The following is a 20000-nucleotide window of genomic DNA, read 5'->3' on the forward strand; positions in this document are numbered from 1 at the left end:
CATTTCATTTTAATCCCTATGGATCATTCCCAGACACTACAGCGCTGCACTACATGAGCTGTTCCGTGTGGCATGTCTGGATCCATGTCTCTGCTTGCCTGGGGATGCGTATTACATTTCTGCATATTAAATAAACAGACTGGCGTTTTAGCAATATATTTCAGGGTTTAGCGAACTGGACTTATTGTTGGCAAGACCTCGGTTGCTTTGTTTCCTATAGTCTATTAAAACAGACACACCTTTCTTATCTTCGTTCCATCAATAACACCATGTTCCTTTCTCAAGACTTCAAGGACCTTTGAGTGTACACATGAAATAAAGCCAGCATTTAGTCTGCTAGAAGTGTGAAACATAAAATATTTAGTGCTGTCAATTGATTAAATGGTAGCTAATTAACCGCACATTTCTGAAATCATTAACATTAAAGCTTTAAAATGTACCTTTACGCTGCAAATAACTTGACTTTTAGCCTTCAGATAACAACATAAATATATTATGTTTTAAATATTTGTTTGATGACCTATTGTTTTTATGACAGAAAGCCAGTATCAATTTTACCACTACTGATGTCTTTAGGATTTTTTTTCTGTTATTTAACCATTGATTTTTAGACATTGACGTTTACAGTATAACTGAGAGGGTTTTTGTTATAGTAAACGAGGCATTATTGTATTTAAAATGCTCTAATTTGCTTGCATCTCAAACACACACACACACACACACACACAAAGTACTTATTGTATGAATTTAAATTCTTAAGTAAATTCTGAGAATTTATTTTTTATCATTCTCTTGATTGAATAAATTAATGAATGAACGAATAGGATAGATAGGAAACGGACAGAAGAATACAGGTGCTTGTCAATTAAAATGTTGTATATAATCTGAAAAAAGCCTTCATAATATTATTATGTGTAAAATTGTGCAGTTTGATGTATTTACAACTGGAGATGTTTACCTAAGTGCAGAGAAAAGTGCAATAAAAGAAACTTTTTAAAATATATATATATATGTAAAATTGTTGTTTATTTATTGGCTATAAATAAATACAATTTTATGCCGATTAAAAAAAAATGCAGTTTTAGTATGAAGCACTGTAGTTTTATTAAGTTAGTTACGAGAGACACGAGGGGAGCACAAGCGCTAAGTCCATTCAAAGGGTCAAGAAATTAATGTGCACGCACTTGTCACATTAAGTCAGCATAACAACAAATTTGAAAATGAGTGCGGTGGCTAGCAGCTGTGAGGAGATTGTAAGTAAAAAAGGATGTAAGGATGTTGCCAGAGTGGCTTTTTGGTTTCTTTTCTTGTGCATCCCAGCCAATAGCTCCGCATCTGAAAGAGTTTTTTAGCATAGGGGATAATATATGCATTTTATTTGTTAAGTTTAAGAGTCTCTTTAACACGTTTGTTTATTTTATTTATTGCTTTTATATATTAATGTATAAATTTACATAGTTGCATAGTAACTGGAGAATATGGGAAAGGAAACATTGCATCCAAAAGTGCCTTATATAATATGCGGATATATCGCATGGCACAGAACGATCCACACAAAACAAAATTGCTTTCCTGTCATGCAACAGAAGAATAGGACTCTACAAATGAACAATGGTTGTTTGATGATGTTAGAGAACCGGTGAAGTGTGTGTGTATGTTTAGAAAGTGAGACGGTAAAGTGTCTTTGGGCCAGAGGTCTCACACACACTGCTCCTGTTTATTTTCCGAAACAAGCCTCATAAAAAAGAGCTCATTATGTAGACTGTAACCTTTCACTGCCACGTATAAAACTGTGGACACCCCGATAAAGAAGGCTGAACATTAACTGGCACACTAAGCATCTTGTTTCAGAGGCGTCCCAGTGAGGTTAGGAGGTCTATTGTCCTGTCGTAAAACTGATAGTGAGATTAGCTGCTGAGCAACAGCTTTATCGTATTAAGAGAATCAGAACACCCATAAATAAGATTCCACCGGAGAATAAATTTATATGGCATATTAATATTTATATTGCATTATGTTTAGAGTCTATCAAATAACAATTTTTATTTATTTATTTTATATAGTCATTTATTCATTTTTTAAATGTTTTAATTTTAGTTTTTATTATTTGTTTATTTAATTGTTTATTTATTTGTTTGTTTATTTTTATTAAAAATATTTATTTATTTTGTTATTATTGTTTATTTGTTTATTAATTTATTTATTTTTATTAATTTATTTATTTATTTGTTTTTATTTTCATTTTTTATTTTTTATTTGCTCATTTATTTTTTGCTTATTATGTATTTATTTTTACTATGTATTTATTTTTATTATTTGTTTATTAATTTGTTCATTTATTTATTTTTATGTATTATTTTTAATTATATATTTGTTTGCTAATTTCTTTCTTTCTTTCTTTATTTTTGTTTATTAGTTCATTTTTTTGAACTAATTCATTATTCATTTTATTGTTCAATTTTTATTTATTTATTTATTTATTTATTTATTTATTTATTTATTTATTTATTTATTTATTATTTTTATTTCAAATTTAAAAGGCATTGGTGGTACACAACATGTTATGTTTGTTTGTTAAAACTATTTAAATGAATTTATTCACAATGACTTTTGGCATTGTATTTAATGGTCACTGTGGTCACCAAAGAGGTCAGTCATCTGCATTTAATCGTCTTATCACAATTTTTTATGTGGTTCATATTCATATATATCAATTTTTGAACACTTTTATTACATGTTAATAATCAATAATCATTTTAAATGTTAATAATCAAAAGAGTTAAAAAAATTCCATTTCGAGAAATATTGCCAATAAATATATGGTAATAATATAAATATTATTGCACAATTTTAATGCTTATTAAGTTTATGTCATTTTTTCTGATAGATTTAATTAGTAATCATTAGTATTTTGTAATTCAGCCATCAGATTAATTATTTTAAAATGAATTACATTTTAAAATTAATTGAAGTGAAATTGCTGTTTGTGTAAGTCTGTGTCTGTGTGTGCGTGCATGCATTTGTGTGTCTTTGTCTGAATGTTTGTGCATGCTACTGTAACTTTAAAAGACTATACATTCCTGTGCCTATGCAAATAAATAAATTAATACATGCATGATAATTTACATTCAAACATTCAAACACTACTTGTGTCAAGATTATTAAATGTGTATTTGTTGATTATTTTACTGTGGGATGAGGCCATGTGAAAGATTTTTCTATGACAAAAGTGACACTGACACTGGTAGATCACATGGTAGATTGCATAATACCTATTTTTATACTTGTACTTGTCTTTTTTAACTCTTAAATTTAATGAAGTATCTACTCAATATTTTGGATGCACCACAAGTATATTTCAGGCTTAAGAACATAAGTCTATATAAATCTATATAAACATTTAACCCTTATTTTTGCTAAAACCAAAGGGTGGTGTCATAATAACAACATGTGGAAAATATCATCATCAGGCAGCAAATGTCACTTCTTTATTTTATGTAATATCCCTAATACATGGCTCCATATATTTTCTTTTCACCACTAGGCCTCATCTGTAATTCTCCTACAGACTAAACATTTCAAATACTATCAGATTTGAGCAAACTATCCTGATGTCCATATATGATTATTTTCAGTTTGGAAAGCCATGGAAAGAAGTTCTCTGTGAGCTTGATCCTCATTTGGTTATTTTGCCAAATACCTGCTTTGGATGGCTTGCAATCCATTTTTGACACTTTAATTTGCTGTAGTACATCACATCAGCTTGTTCCAAGATTCAATATTATGTACACACACTGTCAAACATTACTGAATCCGATGTTGAATGTTTATGTGATTCCGATGCATCCAGAGTTGTTTTGGAAACCATTTGATTTTATAAACATGCATATTACCTGGTGAGGAATTTGTTTTTCTGCATACTTCAACTATATGGGCTGAAAAGCTGTGCCAGGATGGTATGTAAATTGGCCATAGTTTTTAAATGAATGGGTGTTTTGCAAGCACTAGTTGGAGAAAATACAAGAGGCACCTTCTGCACAACAAAACAACATGTATAAAATATTTGCACCATTTTTTTTGCAAGATCCTGTAATGAGTTGCATTAAATAGGGCGTATATGTGAAGTAAGAACTTATTTAAGGTGGACTGACTCAAGATTCTCTTAAGTTTGCGCAAAGGCATGTTCTTCATACCAGTTTGCACATTCCTGGAACCCTACTGAGACCGAGAGCCACCCTGTTCTTAAATAACACAGTTGAGCTTGGTTTTTAGTCATGGTTTTATCATGAGGTGTACATAACTAGTGTTCAGTGTTTAAATAGATATTGTATGAGTGTTGACAATTAAGCCATGCGTTAATATACCCCAAGCCCACTAATATAAGACTAATTTAGTTCAAACTAAATGGCGTTATTGTCGAAAATAAATCACTTTACATAATACTTAAATGTCTTATATTAGAGTCTAAATGCACAAAACATTGTTTACGCTCTACAAAATGCTGGGTATTTGCACCCAAAGTTGGACAAACTCAACCTTTTGGTAGATAAAAGTAATAAAAAATTATTTATAAATTTATTTATAGAAAAAAAGTTTGGGTTTGTCCATATTTGACTGCAGTTTGGGTTAAAAAATACAACTTTTTAAAATGTATATATTATATATGTATCAGTTTGCTACTGATGGTTTAGTGTTCAGTGTTTGACTAGATATTGTATTAGTGTTGATAATTAAGTCATGAATTAATACACACAAGCCCACCAATATAAGACTGATTTAGTTCAAAAAATGATGGTGTTATCAAAAACAAATCACTTTTTTATAACACTTACATGTTTTAATAATAATGTCCATATGCACAAAACATTGTTAACACTTTTAAAAATGCTTGATTTTTGAACCCAAAGTTGGACAAACCTAACATTTTGGTAAATGAAAGTAATATAAAATAATTCATGAATTTATTTATAGAAAAATAATGATTGAATAATCTAAATGCCAACTAGGACAACTTTAGGTACAGTAATTTCACCTTTATGGCAAAGAATAAGTTCTTTTCATTGTTTTCAAAGTGAAATAATTCATCATAAACAAAGCAGGCTGAGAATAATGCTCATTTTGGTGGAAATTTCAGATAGCACTTAGAGGTTTTTGCATATATATATGAATCAGTTTGTCATAGGATGGTTTAATGTTGTGTTTGACTAGATATTCTATTAGTGTTGATGATTAAGTCATTAATTAATATGCCCAGGCCCACTAATAAAAGACTGATTTGGTTCAAACTAAATGGTGGCTTTATCAAAAACAAATCACTTTACATGACTATCAAGTGTCCTATATTAGCATCCAAACTAATGCACAAAAAATATATTATTTACACTCTAAAAAGTCTAGGTTGATTGAAGTCCAATTTGATTTAAAACGTAAAAGAAAATAAATATAAAATAATATAAGCGGAAATATTTGGTTTTTGTGCATATTTGACCCAAATTTGGGTTGATACAATCCCGCATTTTTTTCAGTGTATTATAAGCATGTAATTCAGTTTGTCATTTGATGTTTTAAATGCTTGCGCTCTTTAAAGAAAGATGAACTCTGTTTACCTTTGAGGGTTTTTATCAATCATCACCTGGGAAAACAAATGTTTTGAAAGCGATTCCACTGATATACTGTACTGTTGTTGTCTGCTTTTATCATTACAGATGTGGTGAGGGCTCTGCCATTCTTTTACATAACAGTTCTAAAAGTATATCTTTATAACAAACATCCCTGATGTAAACAGATCTTCAGATTCTTCATTAGTATATTTTCTTACATGAACATCATAGAACCTTTCCATACCTAAAAGTGACAAAATCTTATTTATATTTTTAAGATGTTCCTCAAAAGTGGTTCTATTGCATTACTTTCATAACATTACTTAAAAGTGTTTAGTCATTAATAACAAGCCACAGATTGGTGTTGCCATCAAACATTCTGCATCTGCATCTACATGAGCAATCACAGCTCTGATAAAGACGTTTAAGGTTTGTATGGTTTAAATTAGCAGTGTGTGTGTGTGTGTGTGTGTGTGTGTGTGTGTGTGTGTGTGTGTGTGTGTGTGTGTGTGTATGTGTGTGTGGCAGAGCAAGTGTGTGAATGCCATGCTTTATTGACATACCTGTGGAAATACAGCAGGATGGACAGCATGGTTTGATCGATGTTGCTGTTGCAGATGCCCTCATTGAGCAGGTAGCAGGGATCCCGAACCACCGACTCCAGAGAGTCCTGTCTCATGATGTTGTTGAGCTTATCTGTGTTGAGGTTCTGAAAGTGAAGCTGGTCCCGGAGCTGTCTGAAGTGGTTAACCGATGTTGGACTGCCCAGACTTGTGTGGCCCGATCGGCCTGGTTCCGGCTCGCACCCATTGGCCAAATCTAGACAGCAACTACAGCAGTCCAGGCCGATGGGTGAACGGCACTCCTCGTTTGACATCAGGCAGGTCAAATTTCCCCTGTGAGAGTCGGAGAGGTTCTCCTCCACCTGCTCCAGGTGATCACCTTCCTTCTTACAGTTCGTCCAAGTGTCCAGGTGCTATGAAAGAAGAGTTGATCAACCTCAACTGTGTGTTCTGGGTAAACACATCTCAGGTTTTTTTTTTTTTTTTTACGAGCTGAGTCGCCTGTTCGCTTGTAATGATGCAGCAGGAATGCGTTTGAACGAAAATCCAGAAGCTGCTTCTGTTTTATTTTTTCTCCTTGCTGTCCCTTGCCCCGCACTTTTCCCTGCCCTCTGTGCGTGCAAACAGTGCAGACAGAGCGAAAGAGAGGAGGTGGAGGCATGGAGGAGAGGGCTGGAATGAGGGAGGAGAAAACTCTCTGATTGGTGGAACAAGCTGATCAGTTCACAAAAATATCCCTCCTCCTTTCCCCACAACATCACAGGACGGGGTGGAGCCAAGTTGGGATGGGAGTAAAAGCATGCTCTTTAACGTGCTATTCAGTGCTGCCAGGGGCGGAACCCTGAGGGAGAGCAAACACATAGTACTTCCCCTGTTTATATCACTTAAACAAATACAAATGCAGCTTTTGGGGGCTTTTTTTTTGTAGTTTTGTCTTGGTGTCCTAAGGCTATTAAATTCAAGCTTGATTCGTACCCTTTGCGTGCTGCTGGTACAAATACTGGTTGTGTGAAGTGTTCCATGTCCAATGATTCACCACTAAAGTGTTTCTATCTATCAGACCAGTTTTTTTCCTTTTGTTTTTCATTTTAAAGAGACACAATTTTGGCTGAGGTGCCAGCAGTAAGTCAAGGTGTTTAGTATCACTTCATTTTGTTTTGAATGCAGTTTTAATGCACATTGATTTTTTTTTTTTTACTTAACCACCTAAGTTTTACATATAGTGAAACTAACCAGACTTAGTTGAATTAACAGAGAACTTAAAATGGTGTGTAAATTCAACTAAGTTTTGTTAATTCAGCAGGAAAGTCACTGGCTCGAGTCCTGGTTGGGTTGGTTTGCATGTGGAGTTTGAATGTTCTCCCTGTGTTCACATGGTTTTCCTCTGGGTTCTCCGGTTTCCCCCACAGTCCAAACACATGCACTGTAGGTGAATTGAATTAGCTAAATTGGCTGTAGTGTATGTGTTTGAATGAGAGTGTATGGGTGTTTTCCAGTACTTGGTTGCAGCTGGAAAGGCATCTGCTGTGTAAAACATATGCTGGATAAGTTGGTGGTTCATTCCGTTGTGGCAACCCCTCATGAATAAAGAGACTAAACTGAAGGAAAATGAATGAATGAATGAATGAATGAATGAATGAATAATTCAACTTGCCAATGTTAATTTTCCTCTTATAGTTTCAGCAAAAGCCCTGATCACACTGTGAGATTTCAGCCACGATTTTGTCATCTGAGACAAATTTGGGAAATCCTAAAAGATTCCTAAAATCCTAGGCTAAAATCTGTGGTCTTTTATCTTTGGTTTGACATGTTCACAGATAGCTGCTTAATGCCCGATGCGATCAGATTTTCCCAGAAGATTTCAGACACTTTCCTGCAGTGTGACAATAGGTGCGTTCGACTTTGAACCACGGCTGCAGCTGGTGATCAATGAGATTAGCCAAGTGCAGACGGGGGCGGAGTTTAAAACAGACCCTTCGAGCCAGACACTTCGGGGCTCAAAGTTGCGCCAGTCATGACCAATCACATGGCGTCATCATTTATTTATTTATTTATTTATTTATTTATTTATTTATTTATTTATTTATTTTTATATTAGCAAAAGATTTACAGTACATATAAAACAGAATAGAAAACAAATGAATATAAAAAAGATAGAAAAGTTTCTATATTTTAATATATATTAGTGTAAACCCAAAACAAGGTATTTTGGTTAAGCCTTAAATTATGGAATGGAAGGCAATGAATCTTAATGATTAAAATTATTTTGGATAATGAAAGCCTTTATAAACGAAACACTTTAATCCACAAAGAATGAACAAAAAAACATTCCCAAAATAAGTGAGCTACACTTTATGTACAGTAGAAATTTCCAGAAAAGAGCAAGATATACCATTGTCACTTTTAAAAGTTGTATATAAATGGCTTGACAGAAAATAAAATATCTTATTATCATATAAATTATTTTATAATTATTAAATAAAATAAGCATTTAACTTAATTTGTTTTAAAAAAATAAATAAACTTTAGGGTTATTTGAGTTAAGATTCAGGTTATTCAGTTAATATATCATTTACATGGTTCATGGAGCTGAATGCAGTAAATAGTCCATATTTTAAAAAGGTCGAAAATAAACCTATGCAAACATCTAGCCTTTATAAACAAACTATTTAGCAAAAGATGATACTGCTGTAAAATATTTGTAGTCTTTTAATACGCAAGATATAAACAAGATAGAAATGATTGTTTGTTTTGAAATTTGTGAGACGAAAGTTGTCCAATAATAAACCCCAAAACGTATGTGGTTGTGTCATATGGTCAATCCAGCCAATCCTGATATATCAGTGTCGTTATCGCAGCTCTTGCAGTTGCTCTTCAGACGCTGCACTGGCTGAGTCTGCTGTCTGATCTTAGAGCACTGTCGCGGTACTTTGATGCCATATGTGACAGTCACATGGCGTCAGCGCAGCATCAATCCAGACAAAATTTCTAAACGGCATGGACTTCGATCGATCTGCATAGCGCTGCATGAAGTCGAACGAACCTAATAGCTGCAATGAGCGTCAATCCAAGAACCAATAGGAGCCCAGAATCTGATGACGCAATCCATGTGACAAAATACAATAACCGCGGGGAAATGTCTAAACAGTTATTTTTTCTGGTTTTATTATTGAGGCCTACTGTGTGCAAAATTGCAGCTACAGATTGTTTATGTTTGCTGCAAGGAATTATTTCAGAGGCGGTTCATTCCGCTGTGGCGACCCCGGATTAATAAAGGGACTAAGCCGACAAGAAAATGAATGAATGAATGAACGAATGAATTATTTCAGAATGTGGGATAGTGAAAGTGTCACAGGTGGATGACATCAAACTCAGAGGGAGTTTTCTACTGTGTTTGGTGCATCTTCATTGTCATTCAGTTTGACATTACGATGGCTGAGATCTTACAGTGTGACTTGGCAGCCCTGTTTGTGCAGTGTGACATGCTACAATCATTCAGGATTATGAAAAAACTGCACAGTGTGAGCCAGCCTTAAGTCACAAGGTGTCAAACTCAGTTCCTGGAGGGCAGCAGCTTTGCACAGTTTAGTTTCAACCACAATTAAACACCCGATTAAACTAGTTGAGTCCTTCAGTCTTGTTTGAAACCTACAGGTAAGTATGTTGGAGTTGGGTATAAACTAAAATGTGCAGGGCTGCGGCCCTCCAGGAACTGAGTTTGACACCTCTGAGCTTAGTGGTATGAGAGAATGGGTTTACACATTTTTTTCTAGTGAAGTCAAATAGTTTGTTTTAAGAGTATAAGCAAACATTCTGGCCTAATTTTGTTATGGTCATATGTTTAGTTTAAAGTTAAAGGTCAGTGATGCATTTTGTTTGTTGAGTTCCCAAGTTCATGGAAAGATATTGACAGCCTGTTTATCTGAATCAGATTTTCGACAAACTGAATACTTGCCATACTTCTAGACGTGATAAAGTTAAAGTGCTGGCATGAAGTTAACAGCACAGAAAAATCATTCAGTGGTCAATAAATTCTCTGAACGCCTTGCAATGTTCTACAGATATCTGAGAGCATGTTTAAAATATGCCATTGATTTGTTTTTATCTCAACTTACAATTAAATTTAAAGATTTTTTACCACTTGTAAGTTTTCTGGGTTCATTCGGTCCAAACCAAAAGAGAGAAAAGTTGGTTTTGGTCCTGAATTGATTTGCATTTACACTGTTGTTTTTAGGGTGGAATTAATGACACATATTTTTTAAAACAGAACTACATACAACATACAAAACAATAATGTGTGCTTATTGCATTGCATTTTAATTTAACAGCTCAGAACCTATTTAAAACAATAAAATATGCAACAATGTCAAAACAGACACTGCATCTGCAGTGATGCATATCTGAACCCTGTATGGAATTGTAATGGCTAGCATTGCACCAACAATGTGAGAGAGAGAAAAAAAACTAGTATGCTTGAACGTTCTGTTCTTTTTAGGGTTGCATCTTCTGACATCACATCCTGTTTTTCAGTTCATTTAGATGTATTTGGTTCATGATGTGCTCACATTTAAAACAAAACCTCACCAAAGTTATTTTTTAAATGAACCAGGACTCATGTTTTCTGTAACATTTGGTCCACTTGTGTTCGCTTGTGCACCAATGTTTAGATTCTAGCATTCACACATACTCAAATGAACCACACTAGCAGAGCAATCATCAAACTCAAACCTGCTTAAAATGAAAACATGCAAATATTAATTAATTCATTCAATCTTTTTCCTTTATTAATCTGGGGTCGCCACAGTGGAATGAACCGCCAACTTATCCAGCATATGTTTTACGCAGCAGATGCCCTTTCAGCTGCAACCCATCACTGGGAAACATCCATACACTCAAATTCACACACATACACTACAGCCAATTTAGCTTATTCAATGAATCTATACCGCATGTCTTTGGACTGGGTGGGGGGTTAACACAAACACACAAACACAAATCGGAGCACCCGGAGGAAACCCACACGAGCATGAACCTACACAAAAATGTCAACTGACCCAACCGGGGCTGAAACCAGTGACTTTCTTGCTGTGAGGGGATCGTGCTACCCACTGCGCCACCGTGACACTCCATCTAAATATCAATTAGTATTAATTTCAGTGCTTGAAACTACACAATAGTTAATTGCTTTGCGTGTATGGCCATATACAATAGATACACTACATAAAATGGACATTGCAAACTGAATTTTGGCAGTCTGACAATACTTGTGAATAATACAATGTTTAATATACACACTTGTGTTATACAGTGTGTGTATAGAGCAGAGCTCATCAGTTCAATGCATTGTCCTCATTTAATAACGTGTTAAATGCCTCTCTGGATCATCTCCTGAAATGTCATTTATTATGTAATAGGCTAAGACTTACAGAAAGACCCTTAATGGGAGTTCAAGAAATTTAATTTAGCAGAGAATAGGTGAATTATGATTGCTTTATTGAGTGTGTAAAGAGGTTGAGACTTGTTCGGGGCGCTTGAGGACTTTGCCAGCGTGAGGTCAAATGAGTTGATTATTAGTCCCTCTGCTGGCAGAAGTGGTGAAGTGCGGAGAAAGTACAGAAAAAATGATATGAAATGACTTCATTATATTATAAATCTGAACTCTGAGTCCTAGTGTTGGGGTTTTGTAACACAGTGTGAGAACAAACATGAAAAAAAAAACATCAAGTGCGTCATAAGAGATTCCTTGAGTCCAGATTAAAGTGAAGAGTTTCTTGTGTAGGCTTTGTAGCTATAATCTGACATCAGAGAACATGAGACTGTTTACCCTACTGCAAAAGCAGATGCACTGGCCGATAATTAAAAAAAAAACTTACATTTGATATCATAGTCATCCCAGGGACATTATGTATTAAAAAAATGTCTCTAGGCAGAGGTAGAACTAAAATGTATTTTGGCTTGGCAAGAACACTGAATACCGAAGCAAGCATCATTCCATGTATGTGCACAGTAAAAAAAAAAAAAAAAGTGTATAGCAAAATGTCATGATAACAAATGTTTTATGTTGCTTTAACTTATTAAGCAGACTTCAACTATTTTTTTAAGGTATATGAAGTTTAACTTAATATTTTTGTCAGTTTAATTGATGTAATGCAGAGTTCAGACTGCACGATTTTCAAAGTAGTCATGTCATGAGTTTTTCACACTGCATGACGATCTGGGCTAGCGCTTCCTGGCTGTTTTGTTTACACTGATGGATCGGCAACAGGGGGTTTCACACTGCATGACTTTAAAATAGGAAGAATCATCGACAACTTTGTACATTTCTCACAACCAAAGACACAAGAAGTGACATGGAAACAACACGAGGTCACTTATTATCCGTGTTGCCAACTTAGCGACTTTGTCACTATAGCAACTTTTCAGGCCCCTTTAGTGACAAATCTAGACTTTTTGGTGTTACTGGAGATTTTTATAGACTGAGATTTTTATAGACTCTCATGTGTCCTTACTGTACCATTCCTACTCTTCTCCATGAGCTGCGGGTGATGCTGTCGGCCCCTTCCCTGCCCCAGAACACTCACACCCAGTCCTCATATTTAGCCGTCTCTCACACCTGCCGCCTGAGAGCAGATCAGCCCTCTGTGTATCGATAACAAATTCTTTAGCACCATTAGTGTGAGATAATTCCCTTGTACAGTCAAACCGGCTTTCTTTGTTTTAAATTTAACTATTTAATTTGACCGTTTGATCTTTTCTTGTTCCCAATCACAGAGATTTTAGTGACAGTTTCTGAACGTTTGTGAGTTTATTATGTCAGGGAGATTACTGCAAATTCACCACACTGCTTTACTGATATACTGTATGCAAACAGCAATAAACTTAGTTAAATTGACATGCATACATAAAGCATAGTGCAAATATAAATACCCCTTTATTAACCATGGACTATTAAACAAACAGAAACTATTGGATGTGGTGACATCAGTTATAAGCAGATTTACGTATGACGTAATCTATCGACATTTAACGACTTTTCGGGCAGAGTCTAGCACCTTTATATTAAAAATTGTTGGCAACACTGCTTATTATATGTTTTGTTATTAACTACAGAATAAGAAATAAGCCTTTAGTTGGGGTAGAAAATTACTAGAAAAGTACTTATTTTTACTTATTCACCTGGCCTTTATAGGGAACTAGCAATTTTTCAGTTTCAAATTTTTCAGATGACACGTCAAACAGAAACGGTTGCTCCTGCCAGATTTCGACTAGTTTTCCTCCAATTCTTAGGTCCAAATAAACTCAAAATTAGCACTATTAACTTCTCCCCCAACCTCCTCTTAGCAGATATCATTCAAGTGGATGCTGCTCTCTCAGTATGTAGGCCTATTCATTAATTCTATCTGAATTTTATTAAAATCGAATAGAACATTAATTGTAACGTATGACAGCAAGTCAGTATGTATGATCCTTAACTTCAGTCTACACTATCTTTTGGCTTAGTCACTGATTTTTCAGGGGTCACCACAGCAGAATGAACTGACAATTACTTTGGCATGTTTGGAAGAATGCCCTTCCAGCTGCAGCCCAGCACAGAGGAACACCCATACACTCTCTCATTCATACACACACAAACTTACACACTTATTAAATACACTTAAACCGCAAGTGTTTGGACTGTTGGAGAAACCAGTGCATTTGGTTATTATTATTAGTAGTAGTAGTAGTAGTAGTCGTAGTAGTAGTAATATGTAATAGTCAGATGCATGTATTACACAATACAGCAAACAATGTTTTACATTGTATGCACAAATATTACATGGGAGAAAATGTACAGTATATGGGTTATAATGTTCCTGCAAGGGCCCCAAGCTGTTTTCCTATTCTCAGTCCTCACAATTCTTCCCTGCTGTACAGTTACACTGGGCCTGAGATGAAGAAAAGGCCATGTGATGCACCGGCGTGTTCCGATCCAGCAGCGTTTGCCTGAGGCTCTCTCTATTATCTAATGCTGGACACCAAAGCTTGACATTGATTCTCTTATTCCGCACATGCAAACTCCTGAGAGAATAGTCACAGATATCCAGACTGTGCTTGTAAAATAGGCCATTGTTTTTTTATTATTAATTATTATTTTTTATCATCACTAGATAAGAATTAAATCAATCAAATCAACAGCAGGATATCAAAGATGTGTTTAAAGCAACTCTGTACAAAATAATTCAACTTGCAGAGATGTGAACTTTTTTGGCTGACCCTCTAATGCACAAGCTATGCAAACAATTTATAATGCATATACATATAACAACCCATTTGATTTCAGTCAGGGCTAAAAGTATTTGCTGAAGGCATTCAAGGCATTCAGTCCTTAAATATTGCATTTTGGGTTTTCACAAATCAGTATGCTTTTTTTCCTAAGATGCACTAATTTCTTGCTCCAGCTTTGTTTGAAACTAGTTACATTTTGAAAAAAGAAAGAAAGAAAGGAAAGACAGTTTGGTGACAAACTTGTAACTGACTCAAACCCCTTTGATGGCAAGCTATGCAAGATGCACTAAATGTGTCCAAATATTACAGGTAAATTTCGTCATTTGCTAATTTTGTTACACGTAAATTTGGCTCCACTTTATTTGTAGTGGCCTTAACTAGTATGTAACCACTATGTACTTGCATTAAACTATAAAGACAGTGTACTTACTGTGTTCATAATATATTTCAGAACACTTCTGGTGCACTTGAGGTGGGATATGAGTAATGTTGGTAACAGGTTTGGATGGTCAACAGTGTAATTATAAATATAGTTAAAGAAATGAATAACATAATAGCATGCCGGTATTTAATCGAGCATATACAATGCAACATGTATTTAAACAATAAGTACATTGTAACAAATGATTAATTTCTCAGTTAGTACATATTAGTTAAGGCCACGTAATATGAAGCGGGACTGTAAATGGGTATTTAAAAATATGAAAAGAAAAAATAAACTAAGAATTTGTGATGGTAAAAAAACAAAACAAAAAAACAAGTTAATTTAGAAAAGTGATTAATTCATATGAGTTAATTTGATTTATTTAATACAAATACATATGCTTTTTAAAAGGATGCGTGCCTCCAAACCACATCACTATACCCAGTCATTGGGGATATGGGCATCACTAGGCCTATTTTAGGGGGGCTGTAGCCGATATCCCCCTAAATTAAAAATTTTACTAATATAAAATGGCTTTTACTACAGTAAACAGGTTTGTTGAGCCTATTTTTTAAAACTCAAATGACTATGCACGTCTATACAATACAGTGGAATACTGCTAGTTTAGCAAAGAACCCTACCATATTAGTCAAAAATTTGTAAGTGTATTACTATTAAATTATTACACATATATATAGTTGATTGGGGATGAGCAAATCATACTAAAATGTATGTTTGAGATCAAACAAATGCAAAGAAATTAGCCTCAAAATCAAAAACTTATGAATTACCGTCAGGTTTCGTTAAAAATACTGAACGATTGAATTGAATTCTTGCAGCAATTAAAAAAATAAAAACTCATTTAAGTCAATTTAGACTCATGTTGTGTATTGAAAGCTTTTTCTTAATCAGTGAGTAGTCTAAACATACAGTACAGGTCAGTGGTAAACACCACATTATCACTTCCATATCTAGAGTCATCTGTTTAGAATAGTCCACTTTTCTCAGACTAAAGTGACCACATTATTTGTCTTTCAGCATGTGAGGGCCACATGATCGGTCAGTAGCTTTTACTGTTATCTACAGACTTTTTTTTTCTCTCTCACTCTTTCTCTCTTTCTCTAGTGCGTCCGTACAAAAACATGCTGTGCCAGTCCTGAAAGCTGATTGGTCAATGCAGAGATCCAGCTATGACAAAATGCATAAAACACCTGTTCACCTGGCATAGACTGTATCCTTTAGCAGAGGGCTTTTTAACCTGAGTTAAGTAAAACCAATGGAGATGCAACTGACTGTGAAAAAAGTCTATGAAAAGGTTTTGTGGAGAAAAAATCATAAAAGAAAATGTAAATAACTAATAAATAACTGCATTAATAAAATAATCAAACAATGTATTATGTCAAACAAATCAAACTTAATAAATAAATAAATTGAAATAATACATTAATTATAAAATAATTATTAATAAAATGAGGATATTAGGGATGTTAATTATATTAAGGATAAATGGGGATATTAAGTATATCAATGTATGACCAAACTTATTAATAAATACAAATACAACAAACTAAAAATATTTTAAAATATGTTTAAACAAAATAATAAACATATCACTATGCGTTTAAGTGAAAAAAGGATTTAATCAACATTATAAAAACAGATATATTTCAACTGTTGTTTGAGACCATTTATAACATTAATGTTTCTATAGATTCTAGGATGATTTCTCACACAAGGATGATCATATATAGTAAAAAAAATATATATTAATTAACAATTGTTCATAGCTTATCAACCATGTGTTTTCTGTTCATTTAAGGTTTCAGATTGCATAATGCGACTTTGATTTCTGCAATTTATGATGGTTAGATCACTGGTGATTGTGACAAGTAGTAGCAGCTCATTGCCATTTATTGTACTGTAATTTACATGGCCAACCTGGACAATATATTGTATCAAACTAGTAAAAAATATCAATAAAAGTAACAATTATATACAATTTTCAACTTCAAAAGCTATGAGGGCAGAGATCAAGAACAAAAAAAAATGCAATTTGTAAGCATACACAAATAGAAAACACAAACTAAAAGAAACTGTTAATATTATTTATAGAGATTTGAGATTTTACACCTGCATTTGCAGAAGCACTGCTGATGAATATTTTTTAAGTATTTAACATTTTTATCATTATAACACCTCACAAAGCATCCGTTTCATCAGTTTCCTAAAAAAATGCATAAATAAATAAATAAATAAATAACTTTAAGCAAGTTCAGTTTTCTTGAAAAGCATTTGATTGACTTGTTTTTAGATACTATATCTTGAACTTTGTTTTTATTACCCTATTGTCAAATTGATCTTTCTATTTTTGTTGTTGTAGTTGTTGTTGCAGATTATTTTTTACATATTCATTGCATAATATACTAGAGCATAAATGGATTGATAATGCTTTTTTTAATATAATTCTTTTTAAAACAGTCTCCTCAACATCTGAAGTTTTGCTGCCACCTTTTGGACTTAAAGTTTGGTTGCAGAACATTTAAAGTGAATTGTCTTTTGTAAACAGTGTGTATGATTTGGAACATGAGCAGCTAAAGTAAGGGTAAGGGCAAAGATGTCAAATCTGTCTGGTACAAAATGTACTCATCTTAACAGTCAAAGTCCCAAAAATGTTTGATTTCAGATCTCCCTGTTCATAGTCCAAAGGGCTTTCAACAGAGCCAATTGCTTACAGCAGCATTTCCCCGACAAGTTAAGTATGTACATGATTATGTGACACCTCATATGTGACCCTGGACCACAAAACTAGTAATCAAAATGCATTGTAGCCTATGGGTCAAAATTATTAATTTTCTTTTTATGCCAAAAAGACATTTAGCAAATTATCCACTTTGAGTAATGAATAATGTGCATTGCTAAGTACTTATGTTGGACAACTTTAAAGGCAAGTTTCTCAATAATTAGAATTTTCTAAATTTTCTTTTGCTAACAAACAGTACATCATTGAAAAGGTTTCGTTAGTGTTCAACTTTCAGATGGGGGGGGGGGGGGGTTCAGGGACCACTTGAAAAATCTGGATTCAGTGTGGTTTAGAATAAAATGCTAATTTTTGTTTTATTCTGTAAAAGGTATTACAACAACGTCTCCTAAAAATAATAATAATAATAATAGGATAGTTCTTCTCTTGTTATAGAAAATATACCACCAAGTCATTTAATTTCTTAACTATTCTGAATTTAGCACATTACTGGAACACATTAATTTGAGTTTATCTGTGGTAAATTCAGTTGATTGGTCATGATTTGAAAAGTCATTCACCTGTCTATATAAGGTCCCAGGGTTGACAGTGCATGTCAAAGAACAAACCAAGCATAAAGACAAAGAAATTGTCTGTAGACCTCAGAGACAGGATTGTCTCTAGGCACAAGGCTGGGGAAGGACGGTTACAGAAAAAAATTCTGCTGCTCTGAAATTTCCAATGAGCACAGTGGCCTCCATCGTCCATAAGTAGAAGATGATTGGAACTACCAGAACTTTTCCTAGAGCTGGCCGGCCATCAAAGCTGAGTGATTGGGGGAGAAGGGCCTTAGTCAGGGAGATGATCAATAACCCGATGGTCTCTCTGTCTGAGCTCCAGCGTTCTTCTGTGGAGAGAGGAGAATCTTACTGAAGGATAACCATCTGTGCAGCAATTCACCAATCAGGCCTGTATGATAGAGTGGCCAGACGGAAGCCAATCCCCGATTGGAATTTGCCAAAAGGCATCTGAAGGACTCTCAGACCACAAGAAAACAAGTTCTCTGCTCTGATGAGACTAAAATTGAACTCTTTGGAGTTAATGCCAGGCGTTACGTTTGGAGAAAACCAGACACCACTCATCACCAGGCTAATATCATCCCTAGAGTAAAGCATGGTGTTTTTTTATTTTATTACAATTATTATTATTATTATTATTAGTATTATTATTATTATTATTATTATTATTATTATTATTATTATCACAATAATAATAATAATAATAATAATAATAATAATAATAATAATTAGGTCAGTCAAATTTCTGTAGTTATTAAAACAATTGTTTAAAATGTGTTTGGGGGGATCTTCTCTATTAAACAGCTCTTGGGACAAATTTAAATAAAGTTTCACATCTCACAACTTTGTCTTCCATTCCACATGTATTATAATGATAGCAGCTTTTTCAAAGAATAAAGAAAACATTGGCTTTGTTTCATCATTGTGACAGATGTGCTTTGCAGAAACGCTGCAGGAGCTGAACTGCTAATGGCTCCTCTAATCAGTGTTACAATCACTGTCACTAAGCACAACACCCGCTCTTAGATAAATGAGCGGCTGCTGGTAGATAGGATAGCGTGTGATGAATCGCTCTGCTTTACTTTCTCCATTCTGGCTCAAGGTTTGCTGATCTCTAGTTTTCCGGTCGAGTTCAGCCACAGTGGGATGACAGTGTGTTTAGATAAATACGCAGGTCTTTATACTCAGATCAATCACAAGAAGTATTGCATCTGGGTCTGTTGACCAATAAAGCTACAGTATATGATGGGATGAATCAGTGTTAATGATAATGCTTCACTACTATAATGTAACATTGGTAATTATTTATAACCTTTTTGCTTTGCTGACCTGTCAATCAGTCAGTCGATCATTCATTTATTCATTCATTTTCTTTTTGGCTTAGTCCCTTTATTAATCAGGGGTTGCCACAGCGGAATGAACCAACAACTTATCCAACATATGTTCTTACGCAGTAGATGCCCTTCCAACCCAACACTGGGACACACCCATACTGTACAATCTCATTCACACACACACTACGGCCAATTTAGCGTAATTAATTCACTTATAGCGCATGTCTTTAAACTGTGAGGGAAACCGGAGCACCCAGAGGAAACCCACACATACACAGGGAGAACATGCAAATTTTCCACAGAAATGCTAAATGACCCAGCCGGAGCTCGAACCAATGACCTTCTTACCTGGAGGTGATCATGCTACCCACTGTGCCACTGTAACGCCTTTCAATCAGTCATGCATTTGTTTATTTATTCAATGTATTGTTTGTACGAGTACTATGTATAAAACAAAAACTCTACTACTGTCTATGTGTTCATTTGTTTATTTCATATT

At 34.4% G+C, this 20000-nt stretch overlaps 2 protein-coding genes across 5 annotated transcripts in view; one reads left to right on the forward strand and one right to left on the reverse strand.

Moving 5' to 3' along the window:
• tsc22d3 (TSC22 domain family, member 3) overlaps window positions 1-6791 on the reverse strand; it is a 66041-nt gene extending 59250 nt beyond the window's left edge. For 2 of the 3 annotated variants that reach the window (XM_087280294.1, XM_087280293.1), the window contains exon 1: window positions 6164-6791. In XM_087280294.1, coding sequence (XP_087136420.1) covers window positions 6164-6477 — 314 coding nt within the window. In that variant the 5' untranslated portion in view covers window positions 6478-6791. 3 annotated transcript variants of the gene reach the window in all.
• Window positions 1-20000, forward strand: part of LOC147833974 (uncharacterized) — a 124549-nt gene that overhangs the window by 21791 nt on the left and 82758 nt on the right. The gene's annotated exons all lie outside the window — the stretch shown is intronic.

The sequence above is a fragment of the Danio rerio genome, chromosome 14 (genome assembly GCF_052040795.2).
Source record: "Danio rerio strain M-AB ecotype USA chromosome 14, GRCz13ab, whole genome shotgun sequence".
NCBI lineage: Eukaryota > Metazoa > Chordata > Actinopteri > Cypriniformes > Danionidae > Danio > Danio rerio.